Source organism: Octopus bimaculoides, chromosome 14, assembly GCF_046866305.1.
Source record: "Octopus bimaculoides isolate indiv1 chromosome 14, ASM4686630v1, whole genome shotgun sequence".
In the NCBI taxonomy this organism is placed as follows: domain Eukaryota; kingdom Metazoa; phylum Mollusca; class Cephalopoda; order Octopoda; family Octopodidae; genus Octopus; species Octopus bimaculoides.
In genome coordinates this window covers 37,929,105-37,954,104 of record NC_142941.1, presented here as the reverse complement: position 1 = coordinate 37,954,104, position 25,000 = coordinate 37,929,105, and the positions used below count along the sequence as shown (strand labels likewise).

Below are 25,000 nucleotides of genomic sequence, written 5' to 3'. Positions count from 1 at the left end.
AGGAATCCAAAGAGCCAGAAGGTGGAACTAGACCCCCCCAAATTGTCTACAACTATGGCAGGATTTGAACTCAGAGCAAATAACTGCAAAGCATATTTCAGAAACTTTTACTAATCTTCCAGTTCACTGCCTTAGACTAACTTTTTATTGACTTCAAAAGATGGAAAAGTTGACTTCGGAGGGATTTGAACTCTGAGTGTTGAGTGTCAGAACATATATTATGAGGTAATCTATCTAACATTCTAAAGACCCAAAAGACTCTCAGGAACTCAAAGGGTACTGTCAATTTTCTACTTTTCTCACTGCTTCTGCAGATTCCCATGACTTTCTGTCACAATCCAATTCCATTATTATGAATTTGAATTAGCAGCTTTGGTCATAATGACTCTTTCATTAGCTGATTACACAACCATGGACACTGCCACTATGGATGTATTGCAGTTACTTGCTTGATAGAGCTTGATGATCCTGACCATTGATTTTGGATTCCTCTGCTCAGCAGCAATATAAGAAGCACTGTTGGCTCAGTTGAGCTCTTCCACTACCTCTTCATAATCCATCGTGCTGCACTCTCATGACTACATGGTATCTCTGGTAGGGCAGATAAATGGGTACTATGCTTTGCCAAAGGGCAGCCTGTAGCTATGTTGTATTGGAATACATTAACGCTTTTGTTGCTACTGACTACCATAAAATATTCATACAGTGTCTTCATATAGAAAATTTTATTTGTTACTTCATTTTTCTTGAGCCACAGAACACATAAAACTAGTTACACAGTTTTCATGACATAAGAGTGACCAATATCACATTTCTCCAGAATGGAATACCAGTTCACTGCGGCATTCAATGCCAGCAATTCTGAGGAGAGAGAGAGAGAGCCTTTCAATTACATTGACACTGGTACTTAACTGGTACTTTATTTTATCTTGGAGGCACATAGCTTAGTGGTTAGAGTGCCGGGCTCATGAGCCTAAGATTGTGGTTTCAATTCCTGGATTGGGTGACACATTGTATTCTTGAGCAAAACACTTCATTTCACGTTGCTCCAGTTCACTCAGTTAGCAAAAATAAGTAATCCTGCGACAGAGTGGTTGGCATTAGGAAGGGCATCCAACTGAAGAAAACCATGCCAAATAAGACAGGAGTCTGGTGCAGCCTTCCAGCTTACCAGCCCTGATCAAACCGTCCAACCCATGCCAGCATGGACAATGGATATTAAATTATGATGATGACGATGATATGTGTGTGTGTGTGTGTGTGTGTGTGTGTGTGTATATATATATATATATATATATATATATATATATATATATATATATATATATATATGCATGTATAATTACACACACATATATATGGCAGCAGTAGCAGTGGTGGTGGCAATAGTGGCTGTGTTGGTGGCAGTGGCAGCTGTGTGGTGGTTGATGGTGGTGATATTTATGGTGATGATAGTGATGGTGGTGGTGACGGTGGTGGTGGTTGTGGTGGTGTCAGTGGCAATAATAATGATGATACATTATTAGTACAACACTAATAAAAGCTTACAAATTGTGTAACAATTTATTCTAAGTGTTGTGCCATGTCCATCACCAGATATAACTCTTAGTGCTTCTAGTTCCAGTTTTAAAACCATGTAAGCTGTGCAATTTATTACTTTAAACAAGTGTGGCATTGCATAAAGTAAGAAAACAGATGTACATAAATTATTGTGTTCTTTTAGTATGGAGAGGGTTAGTCTGTCCAGAATAAATTTCTCCAAGTACACTTCACGAAGAGGAAGTTTTTCACTGGTGTTCCAGTAGCTCACTAAATTGCAAAATATGCTAAGAGATGTACAGAAAGCAATGATGAAGGATTGAAATAGAATATGATTAATGACAGCAAAACCAATTTTCTAGTTCACAAATGTGATAGCATGGTTAAGTTAGTTGGAAGAGGCAATCACTTTGACCATTCAGCCACAACAATTATTACTAATGACCATCATGCAAGAATAAAATATTTAACACCCAGATGTTTGCAAAAAAAAAAAAAAAAAAAAAAAAATTGGAGAATAAATCAATAGTCATTAGGGATGAGCACAATAACAAGAGAGAGAGAGGAAGGAACAGAAGACGATAGCATGTTAACAGCAGACAGCTTTGAAAGGGTTGAATTTAAGGTATGCATGATTATAAATAAATAATACATTGACATGAAGACTCAGAGAAATATACAGGTAGAAGTAAATGTAGATATAAGGTGTAAAAGTGTGATGTTCATACCATTCCTGAATGAAATTGTTTTAGAATATTGTTTGAAATTGAGCCAGAGAGATGTTCATGCCTTTCCTGACTAAAGTTGTTCCAGAAAATTGATTGAAATCAAGCCAGAGACTTAGTTATTCTTTTCTTCACTCCATAGCTTACACTTTCCAATTCATTTTGAAAATAATTAAGGAGCTGATAGGATTTAGTAAAAGAACAAAGTTTTTCCTTTTTGTTTCTAATGTTTGGAACATAGCACAACAAAAGCTTCTTACTTAAAATTAACCTTCACTGCACTGGTTAGATTTTTACCGCTGATATAGCATGCTAATGCTACACAAATCAATTCTCCCAACTTCTTTCTATTGGCGAGTAAAAATAAAATGAGCACTCTAAATCATATGAAATGTGGAAAATTTCGGAAAGTACCACATTATCAAAAATTGATCATCTCAGCTCCCCTATCACAAATGCATATGCACAGGACCAAGTACTCAGTTCCTGCGCAATAAAGATTAAATTGGAAGGTTTTTTTCAATTCAAATATATAAACACTATAAAACAAGATGTTTTGTAGACTAAAAACTAGATACAATCTTAGATGATTGGTATGAAAGGGTTAACAGAGACCAAACTATGACAAGATGACTTTCAGTGACACTATAAGTAAATAAGGAAAATTAAGAAAATTATATAAATGGGAAATAAAAGTATTGGAATAAAGTAATATTGAATAGTTTCTAGTTGTGATGTTGCTTTTGTGATGTATTAGTATCCGAAATAATATCAAACTGGTTGGTGGCTCCCAGCAGATAGAATTTATTGTTTCGTATAATCTAGCAAGAATTTTATAGATTTTCTAGAATTGTACTTTCACACTTAGTTAAGAAGTAGTTTAACAGATGAGATATTTTGTTGACTTCAGATCCTTTCCAGATATGAGTTTTGCAATGAGATGTACTTTCAGTGGTTAGTAGTAGTAGTAGTAGTAGTAGTAGCAGTAGTAGTAGTCAATATAAAAATTATAATAATAATAATAATAATTTGGCAATTTATAAGGTAAAACCAATTTCAGCTCAATCTTTATCAGAGAGGTCAAATCAACAGATACATAGATAATCATAAAATAGAGATCAATAATGAAATTTAATAGTCTTCTATTTTTGAATGACTGTTCCATGTTATTATATTTTTTTATTTCTTTATTTTTTATCTTTTACTTGTTTCAGTCATTAGACTGTGGCCATGCTTGGGCACCTTGAAGAATTTTAGTTGAACAAATCGACCCTGGTACATATTATTGTTTTTTGTAAAGTCTGACACTTATCTTATTGGCCTCTTTTGCTGAACTGCCAAGCTATGGGATGTAAACACACCAACGCCAGTTGTTAGGCAGGTGGTGGGGTACAAACACAAACACAAAAGCAAAGACACATCAATATGCACACACATGCACACATATACACACACAATCATACACACACAATCATATACACACACACATATAAAGGACAAGCTCCTTTCAGATTCCATCTACTAAGTTCACTCTCAAGGTTTTGGTCAGCCCAGACACTTACCCTAGTTCCATGCAGTGGGGCTGAACATGGAATCATGTGGTTAGGAAGCAAATTTCTTACTGCACAGCCATGCCTGCCCTTATACTTTTTAAATAGTTTTGTCTTAGGGAAAGGTCATTTTTTTTAAAGACAGATGAGACTCATATGGGATATGCTCTTGAATAACTGCAAGTCTGTTGACGTCAGGAAAAATAAACAAATAACAGTAAATAAATAAATATATTAAAAAAATATATAAGCAATGATAGAATTCTAGAAGGAAGACATTTTGGAAAGGGAAAGTCAGTAATGGTGGTTATTAGTGGCGGTGGGGATGTCTATATTTGAAAGGGTCAAACCATCACCTGAATTGAGGTGGCACAAGATGAGGCAGCTCTGAGAAGCAGAAATGCTTGTATTCATTATCACCACCACCACTATTATCATTATCATCACCGTCCTTTTACTTCCAATTTCTATGCTAACATGGGTCATCAAGGCAGAAGGTCATTGTCATCTAAGTCAGTTCTTATTCACTGACCTTCCTATATGTAGATGGAGGACTGAGTCTTACTCAAAGAGAGATAGGACGGCCGTTATTATGCTTTGGTGAGTTATTTCATGTCAGTCATTCAGATGATTATGTTGAAATGCAGTCTTCAGAATGTCTACAAGGTGGAATCAGAAAGTTCCCAGACTAGTCTTGTAACATACCAACAGATGGCAGCACATGATTGCATGCATAGTGAGAGCTAGCAGTGACCTTCATGAGGTTGTGTGGTAAATGGCCTTCATGTGGTCTGTGTGTTGCATTTACTTTACAAGTTGTGAAATTTGTGTTTTTGTGATCATGTGAACACTAGATTTTTGTCTTAGACAGGAAGTTGAAACAATGAGCCAACGTGAAATTTTGCATTAAACCTAGGAAGTCTGTTACAGATTCATTGAACATGCTTTGGTAAGCTTACAGTGATGAGGGAATGGGTTGTATGCAATGTTTCATGTGGCACAGGCACTTCAAAAGCAGAAGAGCATCTCTGAAAGACAATGAGCGATCTGGAAGATCTGCCATGAGCATCAGCCCCAGAAATATGGTGAAAATTCATCAGATTGTGCATGAGGATCGCTGGAGGACAGACAATGATGTTTTGAAGTGTTTGAGGAAGGACATTCGGTGAAAATGACCAGATCTGTGAAGCATGAAGAATTGAATTTTCATGATGACAATGCATCCTGTCACCAGTCTCACCATATTCATAAGCTTCTCACCAAACACAACATGGTATCACAACTGCACCCACCCTATTTGGCCAGATTCAGTACGTGCAAACTACCATCTCTTCCCCCAAGATGAAAATGTTGCTCAAAGGTCGCCATTTTAACACTGTTGTCAAAATCAAGAGTGAACTGCAGAAAGTCCTCAACTCACGGATTTCAAATGCTGGGACCGGTGTATTGTTGTGCAAGGTGACTATTTGGAAGGAGATGATATTAAATAAGCTATTTTTATTAAAGCTGGGAACTTTTCGATACCACTTCATATGTGTGCTGCAACAACACTGCTGTCTCAGGTGTGGGAAGAATATTGCTGTCCTCATATAAAATTTCAGAGAGTCAACAGCTGTTGGACTTGAAGTATTTTCTCACATTGAAGCGTAGGTTAGCCGTTGGGATCCAGCCTTTGTCATGTGATGGTGAAAGGAATAATTGTGAGGCTTTAACATACAAGTTGAAAAGTTGGGAAAGGGGAAGAAGATTCATCAGGCACAGATTGAGTGAAGGTAAGTTTATGAGAGTGTGAAAGGAGAGTGGGAACTAGAGCTGAGGAGAATGTAATGAGAGATGAAGATGGGTGGAGGGAAGGCAATGCTACAAAGATCAGTTGTGGGGGAGAAATTTGCCAGGAACAAATTGTGTGCAGGGGCATAGACATAACTAACATGCTACACATTATTGTGCTTAAGCTTACCTGTCTTGGTTTGTTTACATCCCTGTAACTTCGCAATTTAGCAAAAGGAGACCACTAGAATAAGTACCAGATTTAAAATAAATACTGGGGTTGATTTGACTAAACCTTTCAAAGTGGTGCCCAAGTATGGCTACAGTCCAATGACTGAAATAAAAATAAATAAAACGTAAATAAAAGAACCAAATAGATTGTATAATATGATGCTGAGCCACAGCTAAAGGTATTGCTTTTGTCTTCATCTTGGCATAGAATTTCAAGGTCAAACGAGTCTAGGAAAGATCCTTCCTCTTCATGATATTGAATCTAGTTGGATTTTGAAGGTACAAGGAATAAGTGAATCAAAAGGAAATGGTGCAAGCAAGAACTTAGCCAGTATAATAGATGCTTTGCCAGGGACTTACTCTCAGTGTTGCTGTTATAGTTGTTCAGCCCCTAGTCAGCTCTCATCAAGTAGACCTATATTTGAAGTGATCTAGCCATTACCATTCTGACCAATTTTATGATCAGGAAAAGTGATCTAAGACTATATAATGCAATGTGGTTAACGTTGTTTCATTGAGGTGATAGTGTGGTTTTAAAGAATTTAGCTGTTGCTTCTAGCTAGTCGAGCAGCCCATAAGAGGTTACTTCATCAATTTAGAACCTTCTTTTGATCTATGATGTGGATGCTCTTTCATATATATACAGCATTAAATTATATTCTTTCAGCTCTTAAAGTAAACTATTTTTATAGAATCAAACAACTGAACTGTAACTATATTCTGTAAGGCCACGAAAGAAAGGTGTAGGAATAAATTCTAAACATATTTATATAAGATCTACTCAGGGTAAATGAGGTTCAGAAATTTAACATTCATTACATGCGGATTTCATATAAAAAAAAAACAATAGTATGAATGAATTGTAGCAAGACTCTTCCTTTCACAGAGTATTTGAAAATGATGTTCCTTGTCATGTCATCATTGCAATGAAGTTGATCTTCCTATCAAATCAAGGTAACTGTTTCCATTGGTTTCTCATTTTGATACTATCTATTGGTCACAGTAAATAGTATCTACAGTACAGAAATGTTTGATTAATTTGCATAGAGTCCCATCAGTGAATGTTGTTCATATATTTGTACATGTATGTGCAGGCCTATATATGATTTATTTCGGAGGAAGACTATCTGTTGTTCATGCATGTAAGTCTGCTCTCTCTCTCTCTCTCTCTCTCTCTCTCTCTCTCTCTCTCTCTCTATATATATATATATATATATATATATATATATATATATATATATATATATATATATATATATATATATATATATATATATATATGACACTGTTGTTTATCCAAGGGAAAGGCTTCTAAATTGGATGGATATAGTTTGGTATTAGTGTCATTGCAGAATACAAAGAACTGGAATAGATATTAGTTTCAAATTTTGGCACAAGGCCAGTAAGTTCAGCAAAGTGGCTAAGTCAATTACATTGATCCCAGTGCTCGACTGGCACTTATTTTATCGACCTTGAAAGAATGAAAGGCAAAGTCGACCACAGTAGACTTTGAACTCAGAATCTAAAGATGGATGAAATCCCACTAAGCATTTTGCCAGGTGTGCTAATGGTTCTGCCAGCTTGCTGCCTTAGAACTGAATCAGATACTGCAAAGCATCTGACCCACCTCTCTTTTATACTTCTATCATTCCACTGTCCTGAATTTGTACATTTTTATCAGCCTAATAGAATCAAGAGCAAAGCTAACTTCAGCAGGATTTAAACTCAGAGTTGGTAAACTACCACATGGTGTTTTATCCAACATCCTTAGAACTTTGCAAACTTGCTGCCTTCATGGTCAACCTATAAAGAATTATAGATATTGAGAAGTAGAGTGGGTTTTGTATGGAAGGGAGGCGCAATGGCCCAGTGGTTAGGGCAGCTGACTCGTGGTCATAGGATCACAGTTTCAATTCCCAGACCGGGCGTTGTGAGTGTTTATTGAGCGAAAACACCTAAAGCTCCACGAGGCTCTGGCAGGGGATGGTGGTGAACCCTGCTGTACTCTTTCACCACAACTTTCTCTCACTCTTACTTCCTGTTTCTGTTGTGCCTGTAATTCAAAGGTTCAGCCTTGTCACACACTGTGTCACGCTGAATATCCCCGAGAACTGCGTTAAGGGTACACGTGTCTGTGGAGTGCTCAGCCACTTGCACATTAATTTCACGAGCAGGCTGTTCCAGTTGATCGGATCAACTGGAACCCTCGACATCGTAAGTGACGGAGTGCCAACGACCTTTGTATGGAAGAACAATGAAAAGAATGAAATTGATTCAAGAAAAGAAAACAAAACTAAATGACATTCTGGACTTTATAAAAGCACTGAAATGGATGTTTGATGGTATATGCAAATGGAAGCTAACAGATTGGATTCCAAGAGACTATAACAGAAAGCAAGGATGACATTGAACAAAATTGCAGGATGGATTTGGATAGATTTGACAAAATTGGATATTGAAAATTCAAGAACTAAAACTTATTAAGAAATACAAAATACAACTCAGCAATGGAGAAGTAGTGGCTGATATTATTGATCATTGATTGATTTCATGGGAAGCAAAAAATAAAGATAAACAGAATTTTTTAAAAAGTGGAGCTATATTTTGTTCTAAAAAGTGAAAAGCTCAGAAATAAGAATCTTATTGCTTAATTTTTACTAAAGAGAAATACCTCTGTCAAATTAGAGTCACTAGAAAGAGAGAGAGTAATTCAATTTATCTGTATTATACAACTTCTGCTGAGCAGAAAAACACACACCATGGTTTCTATATACCCATGAGAATTCTCTCTCTCTCTCTCTCTCAATCTCTTAATATATATGTGTGTGTGTGTATATATATATATATATATAGAGAGAGAGAGAGAGAGAGAGAGAATTACTATAATGTATATAAAAACCATGCCATTTTTCTGCTCTACAGAAGTTATCTTTAAGTCTCTATTATTCTAAATGTATTGTGCCCCAAGAACCTTGTTAAAGCTTCTGCAATTTCATATGAAGGACAACAAGGGTCCAAATCAGTATATTCTTCATCCCTCAAGCCACTTGTATTTACTAAACTCTGCTTTTGACAAATTGCTGCCAATGGTGACCATCACCATTTATCTTGATTTTTGTATTTTACCCTGTCTTAGTTCACCAGCGGATGCATAATATAAAAGGCTACAGAAGCTGAATGACAAGTTTGGAAGCACAACTAATGCCAATATGAAAAATCTGGGATTAAAACAACGGCAAAGATGCTGGTAATTATTACCATTATCAAATACACACACAAACACGCTATCAGTGACTGTATGAGCCTTTGCTAGTATTATTCAGAAGTTAGCACTGATGCAGCCATCTCTCAACTTCTACACATTCTCTCTAGTTGTAGTTCTTCTTCTGACTGTCACTATTTACAGCTAAAACTCATCCACACTATTTAGATTAAATGAAATAGAAATCTCAATCCTTTCAAAAAAATTTTCCAAATTCACAGAAGGAAAAAATTATAGACAATAAATGAAAACATTGGTGTTTTGACCTAATTTATACTCTACTTTCAATTTATGTTCCTGAAAATTATATTAATTTTCAAAGAATTCTATTACTAAACATGGTAAATGAAATATATATATATATAACTCAGAATATATTGAACTGAATATTCAGGTCAGTAGGTTAACCAGTTTGAATGTTAACTCATCTGCGTAAGTCTATATGTAAATAGATATCAGGGAAAATAATATTGAAAACATGAAATAGCAAAGATATTGGCATTATTATTTACTTTCCTAACCTAAAGTTAGAACGGCTTTTACTGGAGCAGTGGTATTTAAATCAACCATGCTGTTTCTGATCAGGATAGAAGGTGGCAGTTTTCAATAAATGTAGCTTAGTGTTCAATGCAATCAATTAGAAGACACTAGAAGACAGTGATATAGGGTAAGACCTCATAGTATTGATTGAAAGAGATCTAAGGCAAATGGTAAGAGGATTTACGCCATTAACAAAGCCAATCAAATGCTCTGCTGGTTGAGTCCAGCAGTGGTCAGCCAAGAGAAAGATATATCAATTGGTCTGTATTAAAACTAGATACATTCACATTTAGAATATGCAGAAGCAGCATGGTAACAAAATCTGGCAAAAAATGTAAATTCCTTGGAAGCAGTTCAACTGTATGGAATCAAATCTAAACCTCATGATGAGCTGTGCACTTCAGAATATGCCAACTGCCATCTTTGCCTGACTGCTGCAGCTGGGGAGTTGCTATTGGAGTCTGTTAGACTCTGAATAATGTCTCAAGACTCAATGCAAGCCTCTTCCAGGAGATTAGGCACCAGATTAGCGTGAGAGCAAATGGGAGAGGGGATTATTTTCCAAGTCCATGCAAGTAAAAGTGTTCTGCAAGAATCGTTCAAACTGAAGGCGGTGATGCAGAACAAACTAGCGGACAATATCAGCAAAAGCAGTGCGGTGGATAAATTTGAAAGGGTAGAGGGAAAGCTGCAAATAATAGATCGATAACAACTCCTGCAAAATAAAATCTATGGAATAGCATTTATGATACATGTCACAATCAAAATATCTTGATTTTAATGTCATTTCTTTTCATAAAACAGCAGCAACAAATAAAATAACCATATTCAGATGTACATGAACTGAAATCGATATTAAAAATAACTGATAATTTTCTTTATCATATGATCACTTGGAAGATGAAGAAACAAACAAACAAAGAAAAAATAAAGAATATCATTCAAATTTATAAATAAAAGTTTTTATATATTTATTTCTAAACTGTCAATCATTCCTTATTGTAGCAATCTGTTATGCTATATCTATTTGAAGCTACATTGCCTTACACTTTGTTCATTTACTGCTTATTTTTGACTCTGTTTGTGCTTGAAGGATTTTTAAGATGCAATATTCTAGAATGGTGTTTATTATTTTTTTTTTATCAATCCTCAATTTGGATCTAATTATTTTGATGCTGAGAAAGTAAAGCTCGCTTAAAAGAAAGTAATAAAAAAAATACACAAAATAAACCATATATATGTGTGTATGTATATACAGTACATATATATACAATATACACCATATGGGTGTATATATATATATATATATATATATATATATATATATATACACACACACAAACACATATATATATACACACATACATGCACGCACACACACACACACACATATCTATATACAGGTACATACATTTATATATATGTGTGTGTATATGTATACATATATCTATCTATCTATCTATTTATATATATATATATATATATATATATATGTGTGTGTGTGTGTGTATGTGTGTGTGTGTGTGTGCTATGTGTGTGTGTGTGTGTGTGTGTGTGTGTGTGTGTGTGTGTGTGTGTGCGTGTGTGTGCGCGTGTGCGTGTTTGTGTATGCAGACAGACATATAGATAAATTTCTGAAAATTTATTTGTACAGAAAAAAAAAAAAAAGAAACTATATGAAGAATAAATATGTTTGCAATTCCTAAATTTTTATTTCTTTCAAAGATATCTATTTTCACAAAAGTTTATAAATATAACCCTGAGGTCTTTTCAAAATATATTTCTTTTATCTTCATCTTTCTCCTCTCTCTCTTTATAAATATTTTCCTAAACATTTCCAACCTGAAACAAAACTAATAACAACAACAAAAGCAACAGCAATAATAATAAATGATCATGATGATGATGGGGAGTGATGGTGGTAGGGAAAGGGTAATGGTGGTGGGGTAGTGGTGATGGTGGTGGTTTCAAATTTTAGCACAAGGCCAGCAATTTTAGGAAAGCAGTAAATCAATTACATTGCTTCCCAGCATTCAACTAGTACTTATTTTATTGACCCCAAAAGGATGAGAGGCAAGGCTAATCTCAGCAGAAATCAAAGTCAGAACATAAAAAATAGAAACCTGAGCATTTCATTCAACACATTAACAATTCTGTCCACTTGCCACCTCAGTGGTGATGGTGACGATGATAACAACAACAATAATTATATTAGTTATGCAAAGAGAACAACTTTTATTTTGTCTGCTGACCATTAATTCCCATGTGATACTGAGGTGAAGGGCAAGATAGGATTGAGGCTTTTTTTTTCCTTTTTGTTTTGCTTTGTTTTTGTTTTTTTGTTTTTAGATATGTCTTTATTTTCTTTAATTTTTGGTATGCATCAGTATAATCGTTTTAGAGGTTAACATTTCAGATCTTGTATGTTATTAAACTTTGTAAAACATGTGGATAGAAAAATGAGTCGAAATGCAGACTACAATGAAATTCTAGTTTAAATCATGTATGTATGTATGTATGTATATATGCATGTGTGTGTGTTTCTTTTTCTGTGAATTAAAAGTAACAGGCTGGTAATAATAATAATTTGTTCTTGAAGCTATTTTAGATATTTTATTTGTTGTTTGGTCTTCTTTTTTTTTTCATCTAGAATTCAATAGATTTTACTCTGAAGGGTAATTTATAATTAGCTTTTATTAAAAAACTAATTTCAAGTGGAGAATGAAATAGCCAATTAATGCATAAGATTAACTTAGATCAATTGACTGTACATATGTATCTTGAATTTTCCCATTCTATTTTTTTCCTCCTCTTACCCCTCCTCCTCCATTCCATCAGTCTGTTTCTGTGTGTGAAAGTGTGTCTGTTTATATATATATATACATATGTACATACATACACACACACACACATATATGTATGTATGTATAAGACATTAAAGAAGGGAAAAAAAAAATATATATATATATATATATATATATATATATATGTATGTATACACACACATATGTATGTATATATGTTTGCATGTGTGCAGCAATCATTGTTTGTGTGTGTATGTTTGACACTATTGTGTGCACAAGTTATGTATATAATTTGTTACAAAAGTAAATAAGCACTGTTTATATATACAGAGATATATGTATACACTCATATATACACATTCATTCATTGATGCACATGTGTGTGTGTTTGTGTATTGCACACACACACACACACACACACACATATATACAGATAGACATACACTTATGATATAAACAAATATTCATTTATATGTGTATATGCATATATGCTTGCCTATGTGTATATATACATATATGTATGTACATGTGTGTGTGTATGTGTGCGTGTGTGTGTGTATATATATATATATCTGTGCATGTGTGTATATGAATGTTGGTGTCTCTCTCTTTATATATATATATATATGTGTGTGTCAGTATGTGTGTGTATGTGTGCATGCGCAGGTGTGTGTGTGTATGTGTGTATGTGTGTGTGTGTGTGTGTGTGTGTGTGTGTGTGTGTGTGTGTATGAACAAATGTATACCTTAATACATTTTTGTTAGCTTCTATATCTGACAATTTACATCTCAACACAAGCACATGTTCACAGGTACAACCTGTGTGTGTGTGTGCATGCAGTAGTTTTGTGTGTATAAACACATAGCATATCTATAAATTCATAAACATGAACTTGTATGGAGACATTCACAAATATTATTTGAATTCGATCAACTCTTCATTTAATCTACTTGTGTGTTTTGAGAGTTAGGGGTGGGCAGGGTTTTTATTTCCCTTCCATAGGAACCACAAACAGCCAATGATTGGCTGCAGCAAACATTACATACACACCCTATTTGGTAGAGCTGCGGACCACTCTCCCATATTCACACAACAACACAGACCAAGCCACACTGTACTGGCAGCACATATCAGCAGTAGTAACGATAGAACTAACTCTACAGCAGGATACACATCACATCTAACGATAAACTTTGGAGGATTTTATCTGCATTGGTGAGTAGCTTTTCTTGCTAATTTTTATACCATTCATTCTCTTTCATATATATATATATATATATATATATATATATATATATATATATATATATATATATATATATACAATACTAATAATACACTACCAATCATTAATTGTAAAATATTATGTTTTGTACTGTCAGTCACTAATCATGTGTATTTTCTTTCTATAAAATTTCTTTTATCATAACATTGTGAATAATATAGTCTATTTACTTACCTGCTTGTTTATGTTTTGTACTCCTAATGGGAGAAGTAGATATTGTTATTATTATTATTATCATTATTATTATTATTATTATTATTATTACTATTATTATTATTATTATAACAGTATAATATATATCACATATCAAACTAAGCATACTCAGTTTATAAAATAACACAGGCGGCTGTTTTGTTTCTTTTGTAAATTATACTAAATACCCTCTGTTACTCTAGCCCATAAGGCTATATAAGCTTGTCCAAAGTTATGCATCAATCTGTTAAGAAATATCTAAGAAATACGTGCCATTGCAGTATGTTATTGATCTGTGTGTTGGCATGTCATCCTATTGAAAAGTCTGTATATAAAGTGCAAAGTTTATCTGCTTGAGAAATTCACATATATAGATAGAATTGTTCATTCGCTACATACAGTCAACCTATTTAAAATAAAAGTAATTTGATAATCTACAAACATAAAAAGTTATACTTTAAAAGATATTTAAATTCTTATATATAAATATCACTTTGTGGAATAATTTACTATTTTTATGCAGTATTAACTACTGAGATTTTTGAAAATATATTTATGCTTGTCCAAAGATATAAAAGAAAAGTTGGAAAAAAAAAATTCTGTCATTAATTAACTTGGACTTCTGAAGAATTTTCTGTAATGTAATTGCTAGGTGTTTAATTCTAAAAAAAGCAATTTAATTTCAAACAGATTTAACTAGTTGTATGCTTGTTCTTTATTCAGAGGCGTACACAAACACACACGCTCATATACAAACAGGTGCTTGCATTCATGCATGCACACATGCACATGCACATGCACACACTCATGTGTATTTGTTTATTAATATGCATATGTGCGTGTGTGTGAGTGTGTCCGTGTATACATTTGAGTATGTATAGTAATATATGTATATATATACATATCTATATGTGTGTGTGTGTTTGTATATATATATATATATATATATATATATATATATATATATATATACATATATATATATATATATACATATATATATATATATATATATATATATATATATATATATATATACATATATATATGCATATATATATATATACATATATATATGCATATATATATATATATATATATATATATATATATATATATATATATATATATCCATGAAGAACATAAAACATTGGCATTTATCTTTGTGAATATATGTACATATACCAAAATTGTAAAAAAAAAAAACATACTTCAAATACATGTAGGACTGATTCATATTGCACTGAAAACTAATAAAATGGAAGTTTTTTTGTTCTTTTATTAAGAATTTCTTTTCTTTATTTTTTGCCCAATGCATCTTCTTTTACTTCAATTTTATTAGTAATTTTTAATTTAATTTTGCAAAATAAAGTAGTATTTTTTTTTTTATTTCTATTAAGTCTCTAGTTTTTAAAGTATTTTCTTGATATGGTTCATTCCACCCATCTCTTAAAGTAAAAGTGAATTAATATCTTGCAACTTTACAATCGTTTATTTTCTTAGCTGTCAAAATGTTTGTTAATAACACCTGAATGGTCTTTTTAAAAAACTTTTTGTTAAAACTACATTATCAAGATTTCTTTTGACAAGATTTTGATGTTATCTTAACTATGTAAATCTGCTATTGTTATTAAAGCATTGTCTATATGATTATTCTCCCTCCTTCACTTTTTCCTCTTTACCTCTCATTCTCCCCCATTTTCCTCTTTTTCTTCCTTTTCTTCCTCCTTCCGTTTCTTGCTCCACTTCTCTCTCATATTGTTTCTTATAATTATTACTATCATTATTATTATTCTTGTTGTTTGGTAGTTTTCAATAAGAAAACTCTTGGCTAGTTTGCATTCCAGTATACACAATATAGATAAGAGATTTTCTCTTGTAAACAGCATTAAAATTATATATATATATATATATATATATATATATATATATATATATATATATATATATATAGATATAGATATAGGTAGATAGATAGATAGATATAGATAGATAGATATATGTATACATATATAAAAATATATATAATAAGCTTGTTTTAAAAGAATAATGCACACATTTAACCAACAAGAATTGAAATGTGTGATGTATTATTTTAATGTATATAATAAAGATATTTTCAATAGTGAAATATGCTGTCATTTTTGTAAGCTTTCAAGTCTTTCAAATCAACTGTAAGAATGTTTCCTTTTTTATTTTTCTTATCTTTTTAACAAGCACGTTTTCCTAAATTCGTTTCCTTTCTCTGCAATATTCCTGTGAAAAGATCTTTTAATGACAACAGAAATGCACATTTCAAAAGCTTACAAACAGCATGAGAAAGATGTGGGGAATTAAGCATTTTGAATTGCTGTAAAGTTTCTTTCTGGCAAAATGGATTGTAATTGTTGCCTTGCTCAATAATAGGAAGGAAAGCAAAGAAAAAAGAAAGAAAGAAAGAAATGGAGCTAATATTTTTATCTTTATATGTATAAACATATATATATATATATATATATATATATATATATATATATCCTCCTTCTTATTTTATACTTTCTTCTCAACAATTCCATCTTTGTCAATAATGAAAAGATAATTTTGTGTTTGGAAATATTTTAAAAAAAACACATTATTTTGTAGTTGTTTGTATTTACAAAGGCAACATGAGCATATATTATTATTATTATTATTTGTTAAAATAACCATGAGATCTTAGAAGTCTGTTTAATATACCAACTTTTCATGTATAGTTGTAATTTCTGAAAGCACTGATTGAAATGGTTTTAATTTATTCTAGATGAAAAATTTCCACAAGGTTATGTTGGCTCAGCTGTGTTTATGGCTGTTTCTTCTAGAACCTTCTCATTGTGTAGACCTTATCTACTATGTAGAAGAAGGAATGTCCCCAGGAACTTACATTGGGGACATAGCTGCTGATACACAATTTGCTGACAGTTTTCCACATCAAGACAGGAATTTGATTACATTCAGTCAATTGCATGAAAACTTGAATGGAAATAATCACCTATTTAATGTGACTGAAGTCGGGAAACTATATACAGCTCAAATCTTGGATACTGAGTCTCTGTGCAAATATAACGCTAAATGTTTTAAAATGGTAGAAGTTGCAGTTCAACACAAGTTGTCATTCTTCAAAATATTAGAAATCAAAATAGTCATTGAAGATATCAATGACTACTCTCCAATGTTTCCAAATAAAGAAATCCATCTCCAGTTCTCAGAAACAGATGGCAAAGGTACAACTAAATCAATACCAAATGCTGTTGATAGAGATTATGGTATCTCTAATTCTAAAATTTCTTATCGACTTGACAAGAGTGTGAGTGACCCATTCATTTTATCAGTTTCCAAAAAAGTCGATGGAACTTCAAAACTTGGTATCATTCTGAAAGAAAAGCTTGACAGAGAGCAGAAGAACAACTATAGTATCCGTGTTATTGCAAATGATGGAGGATCTCCTTCCAAACAAGGAATTTTAAAAGTTCTAATAGACATTAAAGATGAAAATGACAATTCCCCAATTTTCACTCAGAACACTTACAATGTTACTATCAATAACCAACACCAGAAAAATATACCGATTCTTACTTTGTCTGCTAATGATTTAGATCATGGAAAAAATGGCCAAATTACATATCATTTCAGCTCTGAAACTTCAGAACTTGCAAAATCATATTTTAACCTAAATGAACAAACTGGAGAAATTTTCCTATGGGATAACTTTTCTTTTGAACGAAGGCAAAAATATAAGCTCTTCATTGAAGCAACTGATAGTGGAGTTCCACCTTTAAGTTCAACTACAATTGTTCTTATAAATGTGATCAACCAGCAAAATAACGCACCACAAATAGAAATGAAATTTGTTTCCAAATCTAAAGGCAACAAAGTTACTATTTCAGAGGGTGTCAAAGTTGGTAGTTTCATAGCCTATGTGAAGGTAACTGACAGTGACAGTGGACATAATGGAGAAGTGACATGCAGTCTTCATCATGATAAACTGCAACTTCAAAGCTTAGGGAAAAACAAATACAAAGTTGTGATAAAGAGTCAAGTAAACAGAGAAACAGAGAGCCATATAAATTTTACAATTGTATGTGAAGACGAAGGTTCACCATCTCTGGAAACAACTAAAAGGTTTTCAATTCAAGTCACTGACATCAATGATATGCAACCCAAATTTATGAAAGACACTTTCAAATTTCTTACCTATGAAAACGAGAAGCCAAATTTTCCAATTGGCTTCATAAAAGTTACTGATCCTGATCTGGGAGCTGGAGGTCAACTGTCATATTTTTTGTTCAGCAATAAAGGAAACATGCTTCCATTTAAGATTTCTAATTTTGGATTTATTTCAACAACACAGTCACTAGATCGAGAGAAACAAGATATTTATGAATTGCAAGTTATAGTAAAAGACAATGGTTCACCATCACTTAACAATACTGCAAAGGTTATTGTGGAAGTCATGGATGAAAATGATAATGCTCCTTATTTCACATTTCCTAGTGTCAACCCTTTCAGACTGGATATTTATTACCAACCCAAAAGCACGCATGACATCACAACATTAAGAGCCTCTGATAGAGACAGTCATGTCAATGCTTTTCTACGATATGAAATTCAAGGGGGAAATGATAAACAATTGTTCACAGTGAACCCATACACAGGTGTGATGTCTTTTTCCCGACCTGTCTATCAAAATGATGCTGGATCATATGATCTTCAACTTGTTGTGAAAGATGGTGGCATACCAGTGCTCTCTGCAACAACTTATCTTTCACTAATACTGACTGTTAGTAATAAGACTTCAAAAATGTTCACAGCAATAGACACACAGTCAGATGATAAAATACATCTAAACCTTGTGATTATTATTGTAGTTGCGGCTGTAATAATATCAATAGCTATTGTAGTTTCTATGGCAATCTGTATTATTCATAGAAAAAATCGCCGAAATGTCCAATATCATGGTGGTGTGAATGATTCTAACAAATTTTTAGATCAAAGAATACAATCAGGTTATGTTTGTGAACAAATATCACCTCAATATGATGCCCCAGTTACTATGGTAACAGATCTTGCCAATACAAGAAATTCACAATCAACATTACCAAGACGAGAACCACAGTCAGGTTATGAATCAGGACATAGTTGGAAAGTTTCAAATTCAGGAATACATCTCCAGGATATTACAGAATGGACACATCAGGTATGTCCTTAAAATAATGATACAGCTACATCTATGCATGGAAGATTGTGAAATATAAACAACAAAACCTCTAGGCATACATTAAACAATTCTACACTCAACTAATTTAAAGTTATTTACATAACAGAAGGCAAATTAAAATACTCTTCACCTTTAAGTCATGCTTTCATTGATGAACATTTTATTAGAATTTTTCAATAATTCTATGGAAAAGTTTTTTGTTTTTCTTCTTGTAATGAAAGGTAATTAATTAATTCTTATTTTAATATGATGCAAACTTAAATTAAAAATAATTAGCATTTCTCATTTTCTTAATTCAAATAATACAACTTTAGGACTGCAGGCAGTTAATATGTTTCTAAAATTTCAATGCATCTCATATTATAAAGATTTCATATATAGTATTGTTGTTATGTGAAGTCATGCTATATGATGATGACATCTGATATAACGTTATATTGTACAATGACTTACATGATATCCTGCTGTGTGATATCATGTTATGTGAAACAATATTTTTAAGATGATATTTTTCTGGTTTAGGTTTTACTTTTCATCTGAAAGAGTAAAATGCAAGGAGAGGAACTGGGAAGTATGGCACTTTGTGGTTGTAAAACTATAGTGGAAAATATAGACTTTGTCAAAAATATTTCCCTCATCACTGAAATTAGATTAATATATCTTCTCACACCTTATTATGAGTATAATGTGGTATATTTATAAAGTGAGTCTCTGGTATAAGGAGCCAAGTGTAGTTAAGGAAATAAGTGCTGTTTGTAAAGTGAAGACTATAGTGATGTGAGCATAAGATGAGAATAGAAGGAATGGTTTCCATTAACAAATGAATTAAAGATGGATTTAAAACTTCAGGAAAATAGTTGTTTAAAGGGAGAGCTACTGCTAAAAATAAGAAACAATAAGAAAACAAAAGCATAACCATCTATTTGCTATTTAATTAATTACAATATTCATGATGGTATTTCTTAGTGGTATTTATGATGGCAAGGGTGACAGAGTGTGTAATATTTTATCTTTTCATAAATAATATACTGTTTTACTGCATGTTATTGAGGAGTAGAGGCATGTGGCCTAATGGTTAAGATGTTGGGCTCATGGTCATAAGGTCATGTGTATGATTCCTTGGCCAGGAATTGCATCGTCTTTGAGCAAGACATGATTTCATGCTGCTCAAATTTATTCAGATGAAAATTAATAGCAGCTGACCTCTTTCCCTCGAGCTTTCATGGTCATAATGTTCACCTGAGTCAAGATTAGAAGGACTGAAAGGATATATATCTGCTTATGGCTACATAGACACCTAAAACAATTTGTGGAACTGTGGTACAAGCCACCAGATCATACTTGCTTGCGAGCAACACCTAAGCATCATGGGTAAAACACAATATATAATATTTTTATAAATGATATGCTGTTTTACAACCATGTTATCATAACTGTTATATTATCCGGTTTGATACCTTCTTGTGTGATATGCATGGTATCCCATTATGCAATGATGTGTATATTTTTTCTATAATCAGATTCTTGTAATCTTATCATGCAATCAGATTTTTGTATTTTGTGAGGTTGTTTTCTGAAACTTCTCTCCTTTTCTTCACATGAGTCTTCAGTGATATCTGGTGTTGGTAAAAAAGACAATACAGTTACAGTCCCAGAACGTATTAGTGAATTATCTGCAATATCTTCTTGTGCTGATAGTGGACATGGTTTAAGTGAAGGTGACACAGGACACTATGAAGAGCTTCCAGGTATGCCAAATTACAAATTAAGAACACTCAAACAGATGTACCAACATTTTATTCATGTAATTTAACAATTCTTAGCACCTTTTTATCTTATGCCTTCACAGTTGTATGTAAATGATTTCACTACAAAAATAACAAAAACAAAGGAAAATGACACTAAAACTCATTAAATCAATATTTTAAAATGATATATTTTCTCCTTATGTACACAGTTTTATACATTTTAGAAAATTTAAACTTCTTTTCAAATCAAAATGACTTATTTTCAAAGATTCATCATTGACACACAACATGTAGCTCTGAAAGTGGAAGTAACTTGCCTAAGGCATTCCAAATTTTTGTTAAATCTTAATGACATTTACTTTATCATAGCAACTCCTAGTGTGGTAAAATATTAAGTTATAGTTTTCTAGAATTACCTAGTTTTGGTTTGCTTTCACAAATTATCTAGTGGAGCTTTTACTTAGAGCATTCTTGCTATAACAGATATTAATGTCTTAAGAGGTTTCTTTCTGCAATCAGTTACTGAATGCTGATGTATCATTTACATTACTTTTAATTGATGAATGAGTTTGGTTGTTCTCAGAAGCTCTCCGGTGTTCTGTTATCGTAGCACTAATCAAATATTTGTAAGGCTAATTGTATGTTGAGTAGATGGTTTGCTTTTAGTACTTTCATTAATTCTAATGGGAACTACAGAATTTCATTGATTCTTATTGCTTTACCAGAAATTTCTCTTTGTTGATATCAATACATTTGGGAGTTGGAACCTGTGATAGAGAGGCCCCTTGATGGGAACAATGATTAGACTGAGTTAAAACTTGGGTATCCATCAGATTGATATTCTAATTACATTTTTTTTAATCAAGATAGTATTATAATGAAATAAGAAGGAAGATGATAGACATGGTGGTGGTGATGGTAGTGGAGGCAGTATTGCTGGTGGTAAGATTGTTGATGGAAGTGGTAGTGGTGGTGGTATTGTCGGTTGTGTTGTTGTTGGTAGGAGTGGTGGTGGTATTGATGGTGGTGTTGCTGTTGATGGTAGTGATGATGTTGTTGATAGTGGTACTGTTATTGGTGAAGTTGATAGTGATAATGTTGTAGTTGTTGATGGTAGTAGTAGTAGTAGTAGTAGTAATGATAGTGGTGGTGTCAGTGACAGAGATGGTGTTGTTGGTGAGGTTGTCAGTGGTGTTGGTAGTAGTAGTAGTGGTGATGATGGTGGTGGTTGTAGTGGTAGTGTTGTTGGTGGTAGCAGTGCTGATAATATTAACCATTTATCAGTGCAATAACAGCATTCAGCATGATGGTGATGAAGTTAAGTTGGCTACTACTACTACTACTACCACTATCACCACCGTAACCACCACCACCACCACCACCACTGCCGCCGCCACTGCTACTGCTGCTGCTGGTGTTGCTGCTACCTCTAAGATTATCTAATATTTGATAATGATATTACAAGAATAAGAATGAAAATGAATTACAAAAATAATATATAGCATTGGTATACACACCTACGTCTGCACTTAAACACAGAAATACACATACAAGCAAATAACAGCACCCATAAACATGTTATTTTAAGTATGTGCATTGCTATGCATACATGTACACACACACATATTTGAGTACACACACACACATATATATATATACAGATATATATATACTAGCAGGATTACTCGGTGTCGCTTGGGTATTAAATACTCAGCAATGGTCTTAATAGGCTCTACCATTTTTTGTTTTGTTGTTGTACATTTCTTTGAATATTTTTTGTGTTAAGTTGCAAACATTGAGATTGAGGAAGAAGTGAGTTTTCCCATAGGCCTTAAATAAAGTAGTAACAACAGGGTGAAAAGCCCTGGAGAAGCCACAAGAGCATCTCAGGGGGTGCAACAATTGAATGTAAAGTAGCACTGAAAAGGGCTGTGCTATCGTTCTCACAATAGCCCTGAAAAGGATTGTTAACCGTATACAGGTATAAACATCCTTTTTCGCTCACATAAAATGCAGTAATGCCAAAACTCAAGCCATCTGCAAAGAGACTGAGAAGCTGCAGTGGACAAAATTAAAAAAAGACTTAAGAAAAACAGGTAATTTTGAAAGAATGACAATAGTACTCACGCACCATAAACCTGTTCGGCAGGGAAGCTGCAGTATGTTGGATGGCCTACAGCACCTCACTGTAGATGACAACTTTTGTTTTGGCGTTCAAGTCCAAACACAAAAAGGAATTTTTTTGCATCCGACTCTTGAGCAACCGACGTATAATTGGCCGTGTGAGAAGCATGGTTGGCCTAAATGGAGGCCTGTTGTTATTAGTGTTTGACCTTGGGACTTGTTGATGGACATGGCAAGGCAAAGTCAAAGAGGGAACTGAAATCGATGCAAGGGGACAGGGACATTGCTTATCTGATGGAGTAAAAGGTATCCTGGGTATAAAGACATTGTCACTGATGCCACAACCCATAAGAATTGTTGCTTCAATAACATGAGGAAATTGACCTTCTAGTAAAAAGTTTTCTACTGTGTAACTTTGCAAAAAGGCGAAAAATCGATTTTTTTCAAAGTTTTCCACAATTTTCTTGGAAATGTGAGGCCCCAAGATAGTGTCAAAGTATTTGTCTGAAATATCGCAACATGACAATCCTTTTGAGACCAAGATTATAAAAATCAGACGTTCCTGTAAAAACTTTTTTTGTGTGCACCTTTTGCCTTTTTTGCAAAAAGTGATGGGGTCCCTTCAGTTTTATTGAAAGGGGTATCTCTAGGCATCAGTAATGCAGCAGTGACCTGCCTGGGTAAATTTGCCATTTAATAAAAAGAATTTCATCAAAATCATGTGAAAAATGTGGAAACGTATAAAAAGTATACACATACATACACACACACACACAGATATTTTGAGTTTTATAGATATAGATACAAAGGGCTTCTTTCAGCAGGCTCCACCATTCAAATCTACTCACAAAACTTTGGTAGACCCAAGGCTATAGTAGAAGACACTGCCCAAAGCATCATGCAGTGAGACTAAACCCAGAACCATGTGGTTGGCAAGCAGACTTCTTATCACACAGCCATTCTTGCACCTGTGATTATATATATATATATATATATTCTGAGATATTAGGAGTATCCCTTCATCAGAGACAATGTGTGATGGTTAAATAGAGGAAAATATTAGAGTTCAATATGAGGAGTTATTTTGGAAAAGGAAGCGAGTAAGGAGTATAAAGAGAAATAGGAGAATGAATGTAGAAATAAAAATGAAAATGTATAATGATGTTAGAGTTGCAGTTCCATTATCCAGGGTAAGTTGTGAGTAGAAGTGGTAGAAGTGATTCCTATTCATGGTATATAAATTCCAATAAATATATAAATATACATATTTATTTACTGTATCAAGTAGTGTTGACCAATAACTTGTGAGTGGAAATCAGTGGTTAGAAACTGTTGAAATTCTACAGATTTCAATGTATCCACACAGACACACACACACACATTAATGTGTATGTGAATGTGTTTTATATTTTTATCTTTAAGACTGACTGTGTAGTTCAGAAACTTGCTTCCCAACTATGCAGTATTGGATTAAGTGCTAATTTGTGTTGCATAACTGCATGTGCGTATGTCTGTGTGTGTGTGTGTGTGTGTGCATGTGCATACCCGTGTCTTGACATCATGTGATGGCTGTAGATGGGCATTGCTGTCATACAAGCAATGTTATTCATATCCTGTCTTCCATGAAAAGCATGTCCAGCCATGCTTGGAAACAGGTGAGGGTCGGTGACAGGAACGGCATCCAAGCCTAAAAAAAAATCTGCTTCAGCAAATTCTATCTAACCTAAACTAACATGAGAAAGTGAACATTAAATGATGATGGAAACGATGACGTAGAGAAGAGAGAAGGTTGTGCTCAAGATTGGTTGAAGGAAGTGAGAAAGGAATCATTATCATCATTATCATCATCATTATCATCGTCGTCGTCATCATCATTTAATGTCCATTTTCCATGATGACATAGGTTGGATGGTTTGACCAGAGCTAGTAAGGCCAGGGGCTGTACCAGGCTCCATTGTTCTAGCATGATTTCTATGGTTGGATGCCCTTCCTAATA

At 33.4% G+C, this 25,000-nt stretch overlaps 1 protein-coding gene across 4 annotated transcripts in view; it reads left to right on the top strand.

Annotated features, from left to right (window-relative positions):
* Positions 1-12,689: 12,689 nt before the first annotated feature.
* Positions 12,690-25,000, top strand: part of LOC106874474 (protocadherin-17) — a 126,250-nt gene continuing 113,939 nt past the window's right edge. The window contains exons 1-3 of one of the 4 annotated variants that reach the window (XR_016244366.1): positions 12,690-13,637; positions 16,679-19,111; positions 20,743-20,880. Coding sequence is in view for 3 of the 4 variants with exons in the window: in XM_014922212.3 (XP_014777698.1) it covers positions 16,679-19,111; positions 20,736-20,880 (2,578 nt within the window). In the remaining variant the exon portion in view is untranslated. Of the gene's footprint in view, positions 13,638-16,678; positions 19,112-20,735; positions 20,881-25,000 lie in introns of all 4 variants that reach the window. The other 3 variants (XM_014922212.3, XM_014922211.3, XM_014922213.3) reach the window with 3 other exon arrangements.